The sequence below is a fragment of the Salmo trutta genome, unplaced genomic scaffold (assembly GCF_901001165.1).
Source record: "Salmo trutta unplaced genomic scaffold, fSalTru1.1, whole genome shotgun sequence".
NCBI classification, from domain to species: Eukaryota; Metazoa; Chordata; class Actinopteri; order Salmoniformes; family Salmonidae; genus Salmo; species Salmo trutta.
Window position 1 is genome coordinate 2,268,889 of NW_021822992.1, and position 20,640 is coordinate 2,289,528.

Consider the following 20,640-nt stretch of genomic DNA (forward strand, 5'->3'; position numbering starts at 1 on the left):
GGTTGGTGGATTGAATCCCCCGAGCTGACAAGGTAAAAATCTGTCGTTCAGCCCTCTGAACAAGGCAGTTAACCCACCTTTCCCTGGGAAGGCCATCATTGTAAATAAGAAATGTGTTCTTAAATGATTTGCCTAGTTAAATAGAATATAAATGGTACAGATGGAGACCGTATTGTGTTGTAGAAATAGAGTCGGTGGTATAGTCCTGATTTAGGCTGTTATCTTAATCCACTTCTCTGATGGACCAAAGACTTCTATTCTTTCAGTACATTTTACATTTTTTTTTACATTTTAGTCATTTAGCAGACGCTCTTATCCAGAGCGACTTACAGTAGTGAATGCATACATTTCATACAATTTCATACATATCATACTTTTTTTTCTGTGCTGTGCAGTAGTTGGATAACGAAGCTTGAAGCTTTTTTTTATTACAAAAAAAAACAAAAAACTTCTTAACATTGCAATGTACAGTATATTTGATACAAGATCCCTCACATTTTACAGTGCACAAATATCATATTCACAAGCCTTCAATAAATTAGTCACATATGTAAACAAAACTTCAATGTGAAGGCATATTTTGTACAAACACACATCACTGGGTACATTGAAGGACAATACACATTAGAACACAACCCACTGGGTGTATTGAGTACTCTGGCCCTTTAAGAAAAATCACACAGTCCATCATAGATTGTTAAAAATCACACAGTCCAAGTCACATGTTGTTAAACACCTGGTGAGTATGGTTGGTATAGGTAGCACTGGTTTGGCAGAATATCAACAGACTTGGAACTTCCAACAAATACAAAAAGGGGGAAATCTGGCATCAAAGATTTTGTTTTGTTTTAAAGGTGACAAGAAACAAGCTAATTAAGGGCTTGTGTAGAAGGAATAGTAAGCCATGCTTTTAGAAACAGAGGACTCTTTGCTGTAAGTGTTAGTAGCAGTCAGATCCTCACACTTTATAGCGGAGGAGTTCTCTGTGCCGGGTCCACTCAGAGACGCACGTCTCCTTTTACACACCATGGCCCCAGAGTCAGCTTTCTCCAGGCTCAGCGTGGAAGACTGAGTATCAGTCCACGTCGAAGCTATGTTACCAACACTACTGCTGTTGATCTCTTCTCCCTGAGCCTTGTCTTTGTCAGGCACAGACAGCTGGTCCTCTGGGAACCCAGTGGGGCTGGGTCTAGGGGACCAGGGCAAGCCTGTGGTCACCTTTCTCTGATAAGATCCTCTAGAGCCCCATCCTGCTGCCATGGAGGTGAAGGGAGAGTCTGGGTAGTAGGTGAGACCGTGGGAGTTCTGTAGAGGCAGGGACTTAATACCATAAGGGAGCAGGCTGCTAGAGTAGTCCCCTTCATAGGAACTGAGATCCAGCTTGTTGGGGCCAGCTCCTCCCTGTTGCATGGAGATAAACCACCTCTGGGAGGCGCTGTCCTCTGGCTGGGGAGAAAAGAGACTGTTGGTCTGGGGTACTGTCCTCTCACCGCTGTAGAAGCGGTTCTGGGGCAGGTTGTTGATGACCTGGTCCTGGAAGAAAGGTTGCATGGCGTAGCGGGCACCTGGGACGATCTGGTGGGAGCGGTGGGAGTCAGTGGGGGAGGGGGTCAGTCGGTCACCCTCTGGAGCTGTGTACATCCTACAATACCACAGGAGAAGAGAGATGGAGAATGTACAAGGAGTATACAAAACATTAGGAACACCTGCTCTTTCCATGACAGAGACTGACCAGGTGAGTCCAAGTGAAAGCTATGATCCCTTATTGACGTCAGTTGTTAAATCCACTTTAATCAGTGTAGATGAAGGGGAGGAGACAAGTTAAGGGGAGGAGACAGACAGGTTAAAGAAGGATGTTTAAGCCTTGAGACAATTGAGACATGGATTGTGTATGTGTTCCATTCAGAGGGTGAAGGGGCAAGACAAAAGACTCAAGTGGCTTTGAATGCGGTATGGTAGTAGGTGCCAGGCACACCAGTTTGAGTGTGTCAAGAACTGCAACGCTGCTGGGTTTTTCCACACTCAACAGTTTCCTGTGTGTATCAAGAACGGTCCACCACTCAAAGGACATCCAGCCAACATGACACAACTGTGGGGAAGCATTGGAGTCAACATGGGCCAGCATCCCTGTGGAACGCTTTAGACACCTTGTAGAGTCCATGTCCTGATTAATTGAGACTGGGAAAAGGGGCTGCAACACAATATTAGGAAGGTGTTCTTAATGTTTTGTTCACTCTGTGTATAAGGAAATGTGACAGTGATAAGACATCACACAAAAACCTTTGTTGTGTTACAGTCATTGTAAGTGAATATAAATACTGAAGATACTCACGAATCATAGTTATCCCTGAATCCTTTTGCAAAAGGGTTGTGGTCAATTTTCAGTTGTGTGATCTATGGAAAAAGAGAGAAGCAATTAAAAAACTCAATGTCTTATAATGAGATAAAAGGGTTAAGAAACATTGAGAGAGAGAGAAAGGGAGAGAGAGAACGAGAGAACGAGAGAAGAGGGAGAGGACAGAGAGAGCGAACGAGAGAGAGAACGAGAAAGAGAGAGAGAGAGCAGAGGGAGAGGACAGACAGAGAGAGAATGAGAGGGAGCGAGAGAGAGAATGAAAGAGAGAGAGAGCAGAGGGAGAGGACAGACAGAGAGAGAACGAGAGGGAGCGAGAGAGAGAATGAAAGAGAGAGAGAGCAGAGGGAGAGGACAGACAGAGAGAGAACGAGAGGGAGCGAGAGAGAGAATGAAAGAGAGAGAGAGCAGAGGGAGAGGACAGACAGAGAGAGAACGAGAGGGAGCGAGAGAGAGAATGAAAGAGAGAGAGAGCAGAGGGAGAGGACAGAGAGAGAGAACGAGCGAGAGAGAGAGAAAGAGGGAGAGGACAGAGAGAGCGAACGAGGGAGAGAGAGAGAGTGAAAGATGCATTCTTACATCGGTGTTCTGATAAGCAGTGACGGCTATAAACTGGTTCTCAGGGAAGGTGAAGGTCTGGGTCTTTGGGTCACTGCTCATGTCCTCCAGCCCCTCTGTCACCTCAACAATGTGCAGCCGCGGCTGATACTTATGAAGAGACTGAAGGACTATCATCTGTACACAGAAAAACAGAACAGAAAGTCAATGGAGAAGACGTATTTGTGGCCCAAATCCTATACAGGTGCAGGTGGTGGGGCAGGTAGGTAGCCTAGTGGTTAGAGCCAGTAACCGAAAGGTTGCTAGATCCAATCCCAGACCTGACAAGGTAAATATCTGTCGTTCTGCCCCTGAACAAGGCAGTTATCCCACTGTTCCTAGGCTGTCAGTGAAAATAAGGATTTGTTCTTAGCTGACTTGCCTGGTTAAATTAAAGGTAAAATAAATAAAAAATATTGACACATACCACTGACATCAATGCAATTTTATGCGAAAGTTTTCAGGATTTGACCTAATCAAGATATCTATGTATGTATGGATGATCTTCATAATAATAACAATAAAATAAATAGGTGTTTATTTTGTTTTGCATTTAAAACATTGTGGGTGAGTCTAGAAGTTACACATTAACCACAGTAGGAATAAAACATTTTTTTTTTACTTTTAAATGATGAAAATATTTTGTACATAAATCAATACATTCCCAGGCTTATTAGAATCTATTTTTTCCTTATTAAAATGATCCCCCATGCAGGTGGTATATAAATCACCTGTGCGTTGTTGTTACTGCCTCCCTTGTTGTTGGTGAGCTTCAGTTTGCCGAAGGAGATCTCCTGTCTCATCCAGTGAGCTCCCGTGTTGGGAGATTCAGGGTGGACGTACATTTTGTTTCCTGAACAAGGAAAATAGGTATAAAAAAAATTGTTTCATAATAAAGAAATAAAATTATATTAATTGCTGTGGTTAATGTAATAAAAAAAAACAATTTAGAAATAGTTTAGAATCTTTATACTGTCTATAATTTCTAGGATCATACCCTGCATATTATTGTCCGCTTTTCCACAGGTGATCCACTTCCCGCCTTGGAACCTCCAGTGGTTCGGGTCAGCGAGCATGACCTCCACAAACACGTTGTAATGAGCAGAGAGATTCAGACCCATCAGGTTGAAACTCAGGAACGGGAACATCCGCCTGATAAACAGACAGGGATTCAAATGTGTGTGTGTGTGTGTGTATTTTTACATGTGCCAGATCTGGTGAGAATTTGAGAACAAATGAATGTGTGGGTGCGTTTCAGAGAATACAGTTTCACAACATCAAATATAAATCCAATCGAACTGATGATGGCATCGTTTTCAGCATGCAGGAGCCGTGTCCTATATTTTAAACGGAGTTTGAAAGCTCACTCGGCACCCGCCGAACCGAAGCATTCGGGATACTTTAGCGGTTGGCCACATCGCACTCACCTGCCCTGCTTGGTGATGATCATTTCAGTCTGATGCCGATGGAACCTGAGCCAGAGAGGCCGGTTACAGAGGTAGACCTGAGCCCTCACCCCCGTGCCTGAGGGTAGGGGCACCGAGCCGATCCCGGACCCGCTGCTGTATGGAGGGTAGAGACATCCACCCTGTCCTAACTGGTAGGCCGAGCCGAACTGATTGCGCCCCGCGCACACCGCCGAGGAGAATCCCGTGGGAGGCAACACCGAGCTGAAGTGAAGAGATGTCGAATATCTGGATCCGCCGGATGCCGTGTAAACGGTACCGGACTGGGAATAAGGGAATAACGAACATGGACTCGCCATGTCTCCAGTTTGTTTGGATGAGGGTGAGATATAATAGCGGTCCGGCCCGAGTCCGTCGGTGTATCGGCTAGCGCTGCCGGCCATAGCCGGGTCATCTGCACCCACCACCGGGGACTTTCTCCTCTCCTCCGGGCGGGGGGCGTCCTTGGGGGAAGGAAAGGTGTTGCTCTCTCCCTCTCCGAGCATGGTAATTTTTGTCAGGCAAGATTAAATGTTATTCGGTCCCACGGTCTTTTTTATTCTTGTCCGGGGCTTCTGTCAGAAGGATTGGAGACGAACCGGAACCAGGGATCTTCCTGAAAAGTTCTGCATCCTTTTGAGAAATAAAAGTACAATTATATATTTTTTAAAAGTATATCCAAAAATATCCAAATTAGAATCGCATAGGCTATAGACCTATACTCTCAAACGGGCTAAGTGGCTAAAGGCTGTAAATCAAGAGGCAGGGAAGTCCTCCTGCCAGTCTGGCCGTGTGCACTGAGTTCCCACTGTGGAGACTGACGAGCTGCTCTCCTGTGATAACCTGGCTGATTACGGGATCCCGTTTCACACTCCCAATCTGCTGTGAAGGCCATGGGTGTGGCTTTTAGGATGGGTCGTGATAGATGGCTCAGTCCACATAGATTTACCATTTTGGGGGGGTGGGATATTAACTGATAAAAAAAATGTTGTAGTTCATAAAACATATTATTGCGCAGTAAGACTGATAGTGAAACTTTGCGCTGCACTATATCTCCCAGATAAGGACCCTGTCAGAGAGGAAGGATTCTTATTCTGCTCTGTACATTGAATTACTATAGGAGTAACCTACTTCCCATGGCTAGCCTATATTTGACTTTTTATTATTATTATTATTATTATTATTTGAATACATTTTATTCATTTAGCAGACGGTCTTATCCAGAGTGATTTACAGTCAGTGTATTCATCTACAGATAGCTAGGTGGGACAACCACATATCACAGTCGTAGTCCGTGCATTTGTCCTCATAAAGTAGCTAGGTCAGAGTTAGTAAGGTGGGGGGGGGGGGGGGGGGGTCAAGTGCGAATGTTCACGAAAGTCTTTTTTCTAGTTATATATTTGAACTTCTTGGAGTAAATGTTGTGTCTGTGTTTTTTGTAACATTCTAAATAAAAATGTACATCCAGGTTTCCCGTGTCCCCCCACCCCCCATCTCTCTAGTTATTTGTGTATTCCCGGCAGACAACGTTCACCGAACCATCTCTCTACAGCCCATCAGGTCACGGACCGGCCGATGAGCGACACTTATCACCTCATTAAGGAAGACTTCACTAAGACATATAGGACCTGCCTCCCCGGGCCCCGGGCCCCGCGGTACAGCTAAATGTTTGTTTAAGCTCTCTTTTCTGGCAGACTGATTTATAACAGCAAGATGCTAACTAGAAAATAAAAACTTTTTAATTATGGTGCAGCAATTCAATTGATAGCAAAGATATTTGTAGTAAAATTCGTCTGTTAGACCTATAGAGAGGAATTAGCTACGGTAAAATATTGCATTGCTTGGTATTTATACCTTTCACTTAACTATTCGTTTTCTTGTAAACCACATGACGAATTGTAGATTTGTTTTCAGAAAAGCCGAGAGCTGAGGGTTTGTATAAAGGTGTGAAAACGCTCTATGGAAAGTTGTCACCCTCATCGAAACAGCTACTAGTATTTTTTGTGTTCACGCTTTCCACGGTATTTCTCATGTAGCGCCACGGAATCACGTTTGGGCGACAAACGTTTGACTTGTTATGTTCCCTGATATATTAACTAGGCCTGTAATGTTTTCAATGTTTTTTTCTTCTATTTAATTTTGTTAATTGTATTTTTATTTTTTTGTCTACAAAATGATTAGGCTATAGGGCTAGCCTAAACGGGTTGTTCAGACAATTATTAGATCATTTTAGAAATTATTTTCCAAACAGTTTGTTTAGACTATGGCTATAATTTACTATATTTCCTTCAATTTTAAGATAATTGAATTAATGTATTTTCACATCCGGGGTTGACAATAAATTCAGAGTCATGAATTTGCATTAATTTCCCAGAGAGATGAGTCCACGTTATTTTGTCCCACCGGACTGCCCTTTGTGAACAGAGGGGAAACGGTCAATTATCTTTCCGTTTGAAGAAGCCTGTGATGTATTGCCGAACCGACAGCCTGCTGTAGGATCTGCTGTAGGATCTGCTGTAGGATCTGCTATAGGATCTGCTATACAGATACAAGCATATTGGTGACACAAAGCTCCCACTGAATTGTAGCAGCAGTGATCAGTCAAATATAGTGCACTGATTTCACTGACAGAATATATATTTTTAAATGAAATTCTTAAAATATAATTTCTGTAACTTATCTTGTAACATTGTAAATGAGAACTTGTTCTCAACTTGCCTACCTGGTTAAATAAAGGTAAAATAAAAAACATATAGCCTACGAATTGTTAATGCATGAATCTATACCGATACATATGTTTAAATAGGGTTAGTCTATTTATATTATATACAAATCAATGTAACAAACTTACCAATCTTGGTCCTTGTTTGGCCTACTTCGTTTTAAAACGAGGCTAATAAATATAGCTAATACATCAAAATAAAAAAATATTCAAATATAGGCTGCAATTTGGAAATAAATAAATACGCGACATATATTTTGTTTTCAATCACAATAATGAAAATAAGAGAGAACGTTAATTTGTAAGTATTTCAACGCATCTTCTCTCCTCTCCTTGTTTTGAAGGAGATGGTTAAAAGTATGCGCTTATATGTAGACTACTGGCTCTACAATCCTTTCTTGCGGTTCAGCTGCAACCGTCCCCCGTTTAGGAGCGCTCTCTTGTGTCGAAGTTGCGCACATAGCAGCCTCTTATAAATTTAGCTTTCGATTCCCAAGAGTGACTGGGCAAGCAGAATATATACAGAATATAGGCCTACAACACGAGAAACACGCTGCCAGCAATAACGCACGTTATGCTGTAGTGATTGTTTCACTCGGTGATACTCATTAGCGGCCCCCTGAATAGTCGTATCATTTCAGGCTTAATTAATTGTAGTTGTGTTAGATTGTAGAAGGTCGGAGCAGAACGGGAAAACACATCAGTAATAGGGGGTAATGAAACGGCCAGGATGCTCCTAGTCATCTGATGAGGCGTATTTAGAGGCACAAACCTGCACATGACTGGGGACTGACATCCATCCACGTCATATCAGACTGAAATTCATTATCACACACCAATCAACTACTTGGTACTTGATGTCTTTCTCTCTGTCTCTCTCTCTCTCTCTCACTCTCTCTCCCTCTCTCACTCTCTCTCTCCCTCTCTCGCTCTCTCTCACTCTCTCTCTCTCAATTCAATGGACTTTATTGGCAACATATGTTTACATTGCCAAAGCAAGTGAAATATATAATAAACAAAAGTGAAATAAAAATTAACATTAAACATTACACTCCCAAAAGTTTCAAAGGAATAGAGACATTTCAAATGTCATATTATGTATTTATATACAGTGCTGTAACGATGTGCAAATGGTTAAAGTACAAAAGGGAAAATAAATAAACATAAATATGGGTTGTATTTACAATGGTGTTTGTTCTTCACTGGTTGACCTTTTCTAATGGAAACAGGTCACACATCTTGCTGCTGTGATGTCACACTGTGGTATTTCACCCAGTAGATATGGGAGTTTATCAAAATTGGATTTGTTTTCCAATTCTTTGTGGGTCTATGTAACCTGAGATGTCTTGATATATTTATTTACAAGCATTTCGCTACACTCGCATTAACATCTGCTAACCATGGGTATGTGACCAATAACATGTGAATTGATTTGATTTTTATAAACCAGTGGTCCATTGTACATGATGAGATTAGTGGTACAGATATCTTTGTTTAGGTTAACTGTAGAATATATGCTTTTGGGAGACAGGGTAGTATCAGGGACATGGTTGATCATTGCTGCCAATGGAGAAACTCGTAGAAGTTGTTTGAGAGCTGGTTTCTCTTTGTGATGGCCTTTTCCTGATCAAAGACCAACAGATTGATCACGCTGTGATTGGATCCCATCATGATGAATAAATCAAATCTAATTGTGTTTGTCACATGTTTCGTAAACAACATATGTGGACTAACAGTGAAATGCTTAGTTACAGGCCTTTCCCAACAATGCAGAGATAAAAAATAGAGAAATAACAGAAACATAGTAGCATGAGGAATAAATTCACACTGAGTAACGATAACTTGGCTGTATACACGAGGTACGAGTCCATTTTCAGGGGTACGAGGTAATAACATGGTTATATACACAGGGTATCAATACGAGTCCATGTTCAGGGGTACGAGGTAATAACATGGCTATATACACATGGTACGAGTCCATGTGCAGGGGTACGAGGTAATAACATGGCTATATACATGTGGTACGAGTCCATGTGCAGGGGTACGAGGTCATAACATGGCTATATACACGAGGTACGAGTCCATGTGCAGGGGTACGAGGTAATAACATGGCTATATACATGTGGTACGAGTCCATGTGCAGGGGTACGAGGTAATAACATGGCTATATACACGAGGTACGAGTCCATGTGCAGGGGTACGAGGTAATAACATGGCTATATACATGTGGTACGAGTCCATGTGCAGGGGTACGAGGTAATAACTTGGCTGTATACACAAGGTACGAGTCCATGTGCAGGGGTACGAGGTAATAACATGGCTATATACATGTGGTACGAGTCCATGTGCAGGGGTACGAGGTAATAACATGGCTATATACACGAGGTACGAGTCCATGTGCAGGGGTACGAGGTAATAACTTGGCTATATACATGTGGTACGAGTCCATGTGCAGGGGTATGAGGTAATAACTTGGCTATATACACAGGGTACCAGTACTGAGTCCATGTGCAGGTGTACGAGGTAATAACATGGCTATATACACATGGTACAAGTCCATGTGCAGGGGTACGAGGTAATGTAGGTAGATATGTACTGTACGTATAGTTAGGGGTAAAGTGACTAGACAACAGGATAGATAATAAACAGTAACAGCAGTATACTATATGTGTTAGTGCAAAAAGGGTCAATGCAGACTGTCCGGGTGGCTATTGGTTAACTATTTAACTAACTATTTAACAGTCTTATGGCTTGGAGGGTAGAAGCTGTTCAGGATCCTGTTGGTTCCAGACTTGGTGCTCCGGTACCGCTTGCTGTGTGGTAGCAGAGAGAACAGTTTATGACTTGGGTGGCTGGAGTCTTTGATCATTTTTATGGCCTTCCTCTGACACCGCCTGGTATAGAAGTCCTGAATGGCAGGGAGCTCGGCCCCAGTGATGTACTCGACTGTACGCACTACCCTCTGTGGCATCGGATGCCACGCAATTGTCATACCAAGCGGTGATGCAGCCGGTCAAGATGCTCTCAATGGTGCAGCTGTATAGCTTTTTGAGGATGAGGGCCCATGAAAAGTATTTTCAGCTTCCTGAGGGGGAAGAGGGGTCTTTACGACTGTGTTGGTGTGTGTTGACGATGATCATTCATCTCTGGATCTGTTGGGGGGGTCATCTGTTGATCTGTTGGGGGGGTCATCTGTTGATCTGTTGGGGGGGTCATCTGTGAATCTGTTGGGGGGGGGGTCATCTGTAAATCTGTTGGGGGGGTCATCTGTTGATCTGTTGGGGGGGTCATCTGTTGATCTATTGGGGGGGTCATCTGTTGATCTGTTGGGGGGGTCATCTGTTGATCTGTTGGGGGGGTCATCTGTGAATCTGTTGGGGGGGTCATCTGTTGATCTGTTGGGGGGTCATCTGTTGATCTGTTGGGTGGGGGGGTCATCTGTTGATCTGTTGGGGGGGTCATCTGTTGGGGTTCTTTAAGCTGATAGCAGCTTAAAGACCCTCTAAAACACATCCTGTCCCAACATGAACTTCAAGGCCACAGTCAAACCTCCAGACGCTGCTTACTGGGTCTTTTACATGTGAAAGACAGGCTGATGGTGAAGAGATTAGTGTAGCTGTCCCACCTCAAATCAACTCCACAGAGACTCTATCTTTTCATTTATCCTGTTTTAATAAAACCTATTTAAATTCAATCTGAACGGCATCCAGTTAAAACGGTCCCCTTTTCAGGACGGTGTTTATCAAGGTATATTCATCTGGTGAATATGTGTTTTGATCAAACTCTGAGTAGCCTGCCATTTCTTGTGCTTGTCCTGTGACCGTAATTTGTATTTGACCTTTATTTAACTAGGCAAATCAGTTAAGAACAAATTCTTATTTTCAATGACGTCCAACCGGGGAACAGTGGGTTAACTGCCTTGTTCAGGGGCAGAACAAAAGATTTTTACCTTGTCAGCTCGGGGATTCAATCTTGCAACCATTTCGGTTACTAGTCCAACGCTCTAACCACTAGGCTACCTGCCACCCACTAGGCTACTAGGCAAGTCTTATTTACAATGACGGCCCACCTCAGACAACACTGGGCCAATTGTGCTCCGCCCCTATGGGACTCCCAATCACGGCCGGTTTTGATACAGCCTGGAGAAGGCTTGACTTCCCTCCGGCCTCTCTCTATCTCCGTCTTTCTCTCAGGAACACACACATAGACATCCCACATTACACCCAGATCCAACTCCTGCTCCAATGTGGAGTTTGAAAAAGCGTTTTTCTTCCTCGTCCTCAGTAGAAGTGACTCCTGATGTTGCATCACTGTCTTCTCAGACCAAGATGGAGGTGTTTGGAGTCAGAACGCTGTCTGCAAACCCTGTACTTCAAAATGCTCCAAGATTTAACACAAATAAATACAATTATCACATGATTTTAATTCAATTTTTTTTAAAGAATTCTAAACCTAATACCTTTTTTTTTTGCACTATTGGTTAGAGCCTGTAAGTAAGCATTTCACTGTAAGGTCTACACCTGTTGTATTCGGCCCACGTGACAAATAAACTTTGATTTGATTTGTTGTTCTCTGTAGAGGTTGATTGTACTGCAAAATGTGTGTGAGTGTGTGTGTGTGTGTGTGTGTGTGTGGGTTTGTGTGTGCGAGTGTGTGTGAGTGTGCGTCTGTGTGTGTGCGTCTGTGTGTCTGTGTGTGTGTGTGAGTGTGTGTGTGTGCGTCTGTGTGTGTGCGTCTGTGTGTGTGCGTCTGTGTGTCTGTGTGTGTGTGTGTGTGAGTGTGTGTGTGTGCGTCTGTGTGTGTGTCTGTGTGTGTGTGTGTCTGTGTGCGTGTGTGTGTGTGTGAGAGAGATAGAGAGAAACCCTGGGTCTGCCGCCAGACATGTGGTTTGGCTTCCCCTGGTGTGTGCCAGGTGGTGATGGGTTATGTAGTTTTTGTGGGTTTGGTTCTCAAGCGAAAATACGAAAGACACACTTGATCACTGTCTTCACACAGACAGTAGAACGCAAACATCAGGATGCACAGATGCATGTACACAAACGGATAAACAAGTGTTGGTTGGCAACAATGTGTGTCTGTGTTTGTGTGTGGGGGGTATATGTGTGTGTGTGTGTGTGTGTGTGTGTGTGCGTGTGTGTGTGTGTGGGGGGGGGGGGGGGGTTATATAGGTGTGTGTGTGTGTGTGTGTGTGTGTGCGTGCGTGCGTGCGTGCGTGTGTGTGTGCGTGCGTGTGTGGGGGGGTATATATTGTTGTGTGTGTGTGTGTGTGTGTGTGTGTGTGTGTGTGTGTGTGTGTGTGTGTGTGTGCGTGCGTGTGTGTGTGTGTTCAAGACGTGGGAGTATTGGCTGTTCTCAGTGACTCATTGACTCTTTCTGCTGCCAGCCACAGGTGTGAAGAGGTGGGCTCTCCTCCCTCTCATAGCTCAGACCCCTTCAACACCTCTTGCCCCCTCAACACCTCTTGTAGCGAGAGAAAGCGACACAGAGAGGGGGACAGACGGGGACAGACGGGGACAGACGGGGACAGGAGGGGACAGGAGGGGACGACGGGGACAGAGGAACAGACGGGGAAAGGAGGGGACAAAGGGGCAGACGGGGACAAAGGAGCAGGTGGGGACAGAAGCGGACAGAGGGGCAGACAGGAACAGGAGGGGACAGGAGGGGACAGAGGTGCAGACGGGAACAGAGGGACAGATGTGGACAGGAGGGGAAAGAGGCAGACGGGGACAGGAGGGGACAGAGAGGCAGATGGGGACAGGAGGGGACAGAGGGGCAGATGGGGACAGGAGGGGACAGAGGGACAGATGTGGACAGGAGGGGAAAGAGGCAGACGGGGACAGGAGGGGACAGAGAGGCAGATGGGGACAGGAGGGGACAGAGGGGCAGATGGGGACAGGATAGGACAGGAGGGGACAGAGAGGCAGACGGGGACAGGAGGGGACAGAGAGGCAGACGGGGACTGGATAGGACAGGAGGGGACAGAGAGGCAGACGGGGACAGGAGGGGACAGAGGGGCAGATGGGGACAGGATAGGACAGGAGGGGACAGAGAGGCAGACGGGGACAGGAGGGGACAGAGAGGCAGACGGGGACTGGATAGGACAGGAGGGGACAGAGGGGCAAACAGGGACAGGAGGGGAGGGAGGGGCAGAAGGGGACAGGTGTCACGCCCTGACCTTAGAGAGCCTTTTATTTCTCTATTTGGTTAGGTCAGGGTGTGATTTGGGTGGGCATTCTAGATTATATATTTCTATGTTTGTCGGGTATGGTTCCCAATCAGAGGCAGCTGTCTATCGTTGTCTCTGATTGGAGATCATACTTAGGCAGCCTTTTTTCCCCACCTTAGTTTGTGGGATCTTGTTTTTGCATAGTTGCTGTGTAGCCTGTAGAACTTTATGTTTGTTTTGTATTTTGTTGTTTTGTCGGTGTTCATTTTAAATAAAAGTAAAATGTTCGTCTACCACGCTGCACCTTGGACAGATTTACTGCATGTTCCCATCACAACTCTGACAGAACCAAGTTCATTTTGATATTCATTTTATCTGCCTGTGTAAAGTATAACTAATAAATTACAACCATTTTGTGAAGGAAAACCTTAAAACAACATTCATTATTGGTTATCTGGTCTGTACCTCTATAATGTGTAATGTTATCTGGTCTGTATGTCACGACTGTCTAAAGGAGCGGACCAAAGTGCAGCGTGGTTGTAATTCCACATTTTATTAAATCCGTGAAACTTTGCAAAACATAAATAACTGAATTAACAAAACAACAAACCGTGACGCAGAGCGAAACAAACACTACTCAAAAGATAATCACCCACAAAACCCAGGAAGAAAAACCCCTACTTAAATATGATCTCCAATCAGAGGTAATGAGGACCAGCTGCCTCCAATTGGAGATCAACCCAAAAAACAACAACATAGAAATAGAAAAACTAGAACTTAAACATAGAAATAGAAAACATAGAAAAACACAAAACACCCCTGTCACGCCCTGACCTACTCTACCATAGAAAATAACATCTTACTATGGTCAGGACGTGACACTGTACCTCTATAATGTGTAATGTTATCTGGTCTGTACCTCTATAATGTGTAATGTTATCTGGTCTGTACCTCTATAATGTGTAATGTTATCTGGTCTGTACCTCTATAATGTGTAATGTTATCTGGTCTGTACCTCCTATAATGTGTAATGTTATCTGGTCTGTACCTCCTATAATGTGTAATGTTATCTGGTCTGTACCTCCTATAATGTGTAATGTTATCTGGTCTGTACCTCCTATAATGTGTAATGTTATCTGGTCTGTACCTCTATAATGTGTAATGTTATCTGGTCTGTACCTCTATAATGTGTAATGTTATCTGGTCTGTACCTCTATAATGTGTAATGTTATCTGGTCTGTACCTCCTATAATGTGTAATGTTATCTGGTCTGTACCTCCTATAATGTGTAATGTTATCTGGTCTGTACCTCCTATAATGTGTAATGTTATCTGGTCTGTACCTCCTATAATGTGTAATGTTATCTGGTCTGTACCTCTAGAATGTGTAATGTTATCTGGTCTGTACCTCTATAATGTGTAATGTTATCTGGTCTGTACCTCTATAATGTGTAATGTTATCTGGTCTGTACCTCCTATAATGTGTAATGTTATCTGGTCTGTACCTCTATAATGTGTAATGTTATCTGGTCTGTACCTCCTATAATGTGTAATGTTATCTGGTCTGTACCTCCTATAATGTGTAATGTTATCTGGTCTGTACCTCCTATAATGTGTAATGTTATCTGGTCTGTACCTCTATAATGTGTAATGTTATCTGGTCTGTACCTCTATAATGTGTAATGTTATCTGGTCTGTACCTCTATAATGTGTAATGTTATCTGGTCTGTACCTCTATAATGTGTAATGTTATCTGGTCTGTACCTCTGTAATGTGTAATGTTATCTGGTCTGTACCTCCTATAATGTGTAATGTTATCTGGTCTGTACCTCCTATAATGTGTAATGTTATCTGGTCTGTACCTCCTATAATGTGTAATGTTATCTGGTCTGTACCTCTATAATGTGTAATGTTATCTGGTCTGTACCTCTATAATGTGTAATGTTATCTGGTCTCTACCTCTATAATGTGTAATGTTATCTGGTCTGTACCTCTATAATGTGTAATGTTATCTGGTCTCTACCTCTATAATGTGTAATGTTATCTGGTCTGTACCTCTATAATGTGTAATGTTATCTGGTCTGTACCTCTATAATGTGTAATGTTATCTGGTCTGTACCTCCTATAATGTGTAATGTTATCTGGTCTCTACCTCTATAATGTGTAATGTTATCTGGTCTGTACCTCTGTAATGTGTAATGTTATCTGGTCTGTACCTCCTATAATGTGTAATGTTATCTGGTCTGTACCTCTGTAATGTGTAATGTTATCTGGTCTGTACCTCTGTAATGTGTAATGTTATCTGGTCTGTACCTCCTATAATGTGTAATGTTATCTGGTCTCTACCTCTATAATGTGTAATGTTATCTGGTCTGTACCTCTATAATGTGTAATGTTATCTGGTCTGTACCTCCTATAATGTGTAATGTTATCTGGTCTGTACCTCTGTAATGTGTAATGTTATCTGGTCTGTACCTCTATAATGTGTAATGTTATCTGGTCTGTACCTCCTATAATGTGTAATGTTATCTGGTCTGTACCTCTGTAATGTGTAATGTTATCTGGTCTGTACCTCTATAATGTGTAATGTTATCTGGTCTGTACCTCTATAATGTGTAATGTTATCTGGTCTGTACCTCCTATAATGTTATGTATCTGGTCTGTACCTCTATAATGTGTAATGTTATCTGGTCTGTACCTCTATAATGTGTAATGTTATCTGGTCTGTACCTCTATAATGTGTAATGTTATCTGGTCTGTACCTCTATAATGTGTAATGTTATCTGGTCTGTACCTCTAGAATGTGTAATGTTATCTGGTCTGTACCTCTATAATGTGTAATGTTATCTGGTCTGTACCTCTATAATGTGTAATGTTATCTGGTCTGTACCTCCTATAATGTGTAATGTTATCTGGTCTGTACCTCTATAATGTGTAATGTTATCTGGTCTGTACCTCCTATAATGTGTAATGTTATCTGGTCTCTACCTCTAGAATGTGTAATGTTATCTGGTCTGTACCTCTATAATGTGTAATGTTATTTGGTCTGTACCTCTATAATGTGTAATGTTATCTGGTCTGTACCTCTGTAATGTGTAATGTTATCTGGTCTGTACCTCTGTAATGTGTAATGTTATCTGGTCTGTACCTCCTATAATGTGTAATGTTATCTGGTCTGTACCTCTGTAATGTGTAATGTTATCTGGTCTGTACCTCTGTAATGTGTAATGTTATCTGGTCTGTACCTCCTATAATGTGTAATGTTATCTGGTCTCTACCTCTATAATGTGTAATGTTATCTGGTCTGTACCTCTATAATGTGTAATGTTATCTGGTCTGTACCTCCTATAATGTGTAATGTTATCTGGTCTGTACCTCTATAATGTGTAATGTTATCTGGTCTGTACCTCTATAATGTGTAATGTTATCTGGTCTGTACCTCTATAATGTGTAATGTTATCTGGTCTGTACCTCTATAATGTGTAATGTTATCTGGTCTGTACCGCTATAATGTGTAATGTTATCTGGTCTGTACCTCTATAATGTGTAATGTTATCTGGTCTCTACCTCTATAATGTGTAATGTTATCTGGTCTGTACCTCCTATAATGTGTAATGTTATCTGGTCTGTACCTCTATAATGTGTAATGTTATCTGGTCTGTACCTCTATAATGTGTAATGTTATCTGGTCTGTACCTCTATAATGTGTAATGTTATCTGGTCTGTACCTCTAGAATGTGTAATGTTATCTGGTCTGTACCTCTATAATGTGTAATGTTATCTGGTCTGTACCTCTATAATGTGTAATGTTATCTGGTCTGTATCTCTATAATGTGTAATGTTATCTGGTCTGTACCTCCTATAATGTGTAATGTTATCTGGTCTGTACCTCTATAATGTGTAATATTATCTGGTCTGTACCTCTATAATGTGTAATGTTATCTGGTCTGTACCTCCTATAATGTGTAATGTTATCTGGTCTGTACCTCTATAATGTGTAATGTTATCTGGTCTGTACCTCTATAATGTGTAATGTTATCTGGTCTGTACCTCTATAATGTGTAATGTTATCTGGTCTGTACCTCTATAATGTGTAATGTTATCTGGTCTGTACCTCTATAATGTGTAATGTTATCTGGTCTGTACCTCTATAATGTGTAATGTTATCTGGTCTGTACCTCCTATAATGTGTAATGTTATCTGGTCTGTACCTCCTATAATGTGTAATGTTATCTGGTCTGTACCTCTATAATGTGTAATGTTATCTGGTCTCTACCTCTATAATGTGTAATGTTATCTGGTCTCTACCTCTGTAATGTGTAATGTTATCTGGTCTCTACCTCTATAATGTGTAATGTTATCTGGTCTCTACCTCTATAATGTGTAATGTTATCTGGTCTGTACCTCTAGAATGTGTAATGTTATCTGGTCTGTACCTCTAGAATGTGTAATGTTATCTGGTCTGTACCTCTAGAATGTGTAATGTTATCTGGTCTGTACCTCTATAATGTGTAATGTTATCTGGTCTGTACCTCCTATAATGTGTAATGTTATCTGGTCTGTACCTCCTATAATGTGTAATGTTATCTGGTCTGTACCTCTATAATGTGTAATGTTATCTGGTCTGTACCTCTATAATGTGTAATGTTATCTGGTCTGTACCTCTGTAATGTGTAATGTTATCTGGTCTGTACCTCTGTAATGTGTAATGTTATCTGGTCTGTACCTCTATAATGTGTAATGTTATCTGGTCTGTACCTCTATAATGTGTAATGTTATCTGGTCTGTACCTCTATAATGTGTAATGTTATCTGGTCTGTACCTCTGTAATGTGTAATGTTATCTGGTCTGTACCTCTAGAATGTGTAATGTTATCTGGTCTGTACCTCTATAATGTGTAATGTTATCTGGTCTGTACCTCTATAATGTGTAATGTTATCTGGTCTGTACCTCTATAATGTGTAATGTTATCTGGTCTGTACCTCCTATAATGTGTAATGTTATCTGGTCTGTACCTCTATAATGTGTAATGTTATCTGGTCTGTACCTCCATTTTTTATATTGAACTAGTCAAGTCAGTTAAGAACAAATTCTTATTTACAATGTGTCATATTCTTCATCGTCTGAAGAGGAGAAATTATCGGACCGATGCGCAGCGTAGTAAGTGTCCATACTTGTACTTTTATTTACTAGTGACCACTGACCCAAAACGACAGTCCTCTAAGGTATCAAATCAAATCAAATGTATTTATATAGCCCTTCTTACATCAGCTGAAATCTCAAAGTGCTGTACAGAAACCCAGCCTAAAACCCCCCAAACAGCAAGCAATGCATGTGAAAGAGGCACGGTGGCTACTATGACTATGACTATGACTATACATGGTACTATGACTATACATGGTACTATGACTATACATGGTACTATGACTATACATGGTACTATGACTATACATGGTACTATGACTATACATGGAAACAACCACCCACAAGCACAAGAGAAAATAAACCCACTTAAATATGGCCTCCAATTAGAAGCAACGACAACCAGCTGCTTCTAATTGGAGGTCGTTCCCAAAACTAACATAGAAATAGAAAAACTAGAAAACCCACATAGAAATAGAAAACATAGAACATACACCAAAAACCCCGAAACACACAAAACAAAGACCCCCTGCCACGTCCTGACCAAACTACAATAACAAAATGACCCCTTTACTGGTCAGGACGTGGCACAATGATGGCCTACTAAAAGGCAAAAAGCCTCCTGTGGGGACAGGGGCTTGGATTAAAATAATGTAAACAAATAAATATATATATAGGACAAAACACACATCACGACAAGAGAGACAACACAACACTACATAAAGAGAGACCATAAAAAGAGACCTAAGACAACATGACATGTAACAGGGGTAACAGTACAGTTCCTGAATGCAGAGTGGACAGTCTTGGAAGGGAGATTATCTCGACCGTCACGCTTGATGAGCAGCTTCCCTGTGTTTTCTTTTTGACACGTCTAAAGGGTTGTTTCTGACACCTCGCCATCCTGCCCCCCCCTCCTCCCTCCCCCCGCCGTGCCCAGGCAGGAAGAAAGAGCTTGTGACCCAGGCCACCGCTGCCGAGGGTGAGGCCAATCCCACCCTGCGGAGAGCAGAAGGTCCGGTCCCCCTGCGCCGTGCCAGGAACACCACGCTCCAACGCTCCTCATGATGTCATAATGGCAGGGGCCGGTGAGAGGCTGCGATTGGTGGAATGGTGAGTTCCATCTTTCTCCGCAGCTCTGATTTGCTTCTAGAACTGTCAACCTGATTTGGCAGTGGGTAGACCTACCATCTGATGCTCAGCAAATAGTGGAATTCAGATTGACTCAGGGGTGTACAGTTTTACATACAATTATTGGAATGTGAATAACAGTACATAAACCCCCCCATGCAGTCAAATGTACCATTGGGACAGTTTGGAGAGGGGAGGTACGGATGCCAGAAGGTGAAGAACTCCAGTGACCCTCTTCCCCTCTTCTCCCCCCCGCCTTTCTGTTAATGGTAGAGTCCAGTGTCCTGTGCAGAGCAGCAGCAGGAGCGGACCATCACATTTGGTGCCCAGCGTGGGGGGGGGGTGGGTACTCGAGCTGACGTGTTCCAGGTCTCCCGTGGAGCTCCTCTTCTGCCTCGCTGAACATCTCAGCTTTTCTCCTTTAGCATATGCTAATTAGATTCTATTAGCATAATTCTTTTTTAGATGCAACACACTTTTAGAAGGTAGTGAATTTGAACGTCTGTCGAGAAAAAAACCCGATGCTGATGTTATTTACTGCCGTTAAATCTGGGACGATATGCGAGGAGATGTCACGTCAAAAAACTCTAGTTACCTGAAGACAAATCGAGAGATTTGAACAGAGCTCTTAGATTAAAATATCAAATCAATTAAAATCACTCACATCAAGCAAAAAAAAAAAAAAAAAAACATTTGAATTAAACAACTTTGTCTTAAATTTTCCTGGATTTTAATCTAAGCGCACTCAACTCGCAAGTGAAATATTGTCAAACTTCCTCATTGTCACAAGAACACAGAGAGACAGAGAGAGACAAAGAAACGTCAACACAATCCCATACATATCAATTAGAATGTATCTTGTGACCACCAAGGAATAGCTCCTACAATACATTATCTGAGGAAATGGAGAGTGGTATTACTATTGCCCTCATTGCGGATTCCCTGCCTCTGGTGTGGAATCTGCTGAGTCTGTCCTCACATTTAGGATTAACAACCTGCTAAGGACTCTTGTGTTGTTTTCATTGTTTTTCCACAGATGATTGGTAATCAGAGCACATAGATAATAAGCAGTGGAGATGCTCAGG

General features: G+C 42.4%; 2 protein-coding genes across 4 annotated transcripts in view; one reads left to right on the forward strand and one right to left on the reverse strand.

Annotated features, from left to right (window-relative positions):
• The window catches only part of zgc:110410 (LFG_like domain-containing protein), a 345,300-nt gene that overhangs the window by 84,354 nt on the left and 240,306 nt on the right, over window positions 1–20,640 (forward strand). The window lies entirely within an intron of this gene.
• On the reverse strand, window positions 396–7,815 carry LOC115187931 (eomesodermin). 2 transcript variants are annotated; one of them, XM_029747003.1, is made up of 7 exons: window positions 7,247–7,815; window positions 4,378–5,028; window positions 3,948–4,102; window positions 3,682–3,803; window positions 2,933–3,088; window positions 2,333–2,394; window positions 396–1,642 (listed from the first exon to the last, which is right to left on the reverse strand). In XM_029747003.1, exons 2-7 carry the CDS (start codon window positions 4,899–4,901, stop codon window positions 874–876), a joined length of 1,788 nt encoding a protein of 595 aa, XP_029602863.1. In that variant the 5' UTR covers window positions 4,902–5,028; window positions 7,247–7,815; the 3' UTR covers window positions 396–873. The 2 variants fall into 2 exon arrangements, with proteins under 2 accessions (XP_029602863.1, XP_029602864.1); XM_029747004.1 differs by lacking the exon at window positions 7,247–7,815 and having other exon boundaries at window positions 4,378–5,731.

Excerpts from the sequence above, each read along its gene's own strand:
- LOC115187931 (XM_029747003.1), bottom strand. The coding sequence starts at position 4,901 with ATGCTCGGAGAGGGAGAGAGCAACACCTTTCCTTCCCCCAAGGACGCC. Across the intron at positions 4,103-4,377 it reads ATCATCACCAAGCAGGGCAG|GCGGATGTTCCCGTTCCTGA; the intron begins GTGAGTGCGATG and ends TCTGTTTATCAG. Across the intron at positions 1,643-2,332 it reads TTCAGGGATAACTATGATTC|GATGTACACAGCTCCAGAGG; the intron begins GTGAGTATCTTC and ends GTGGTATTGTAG.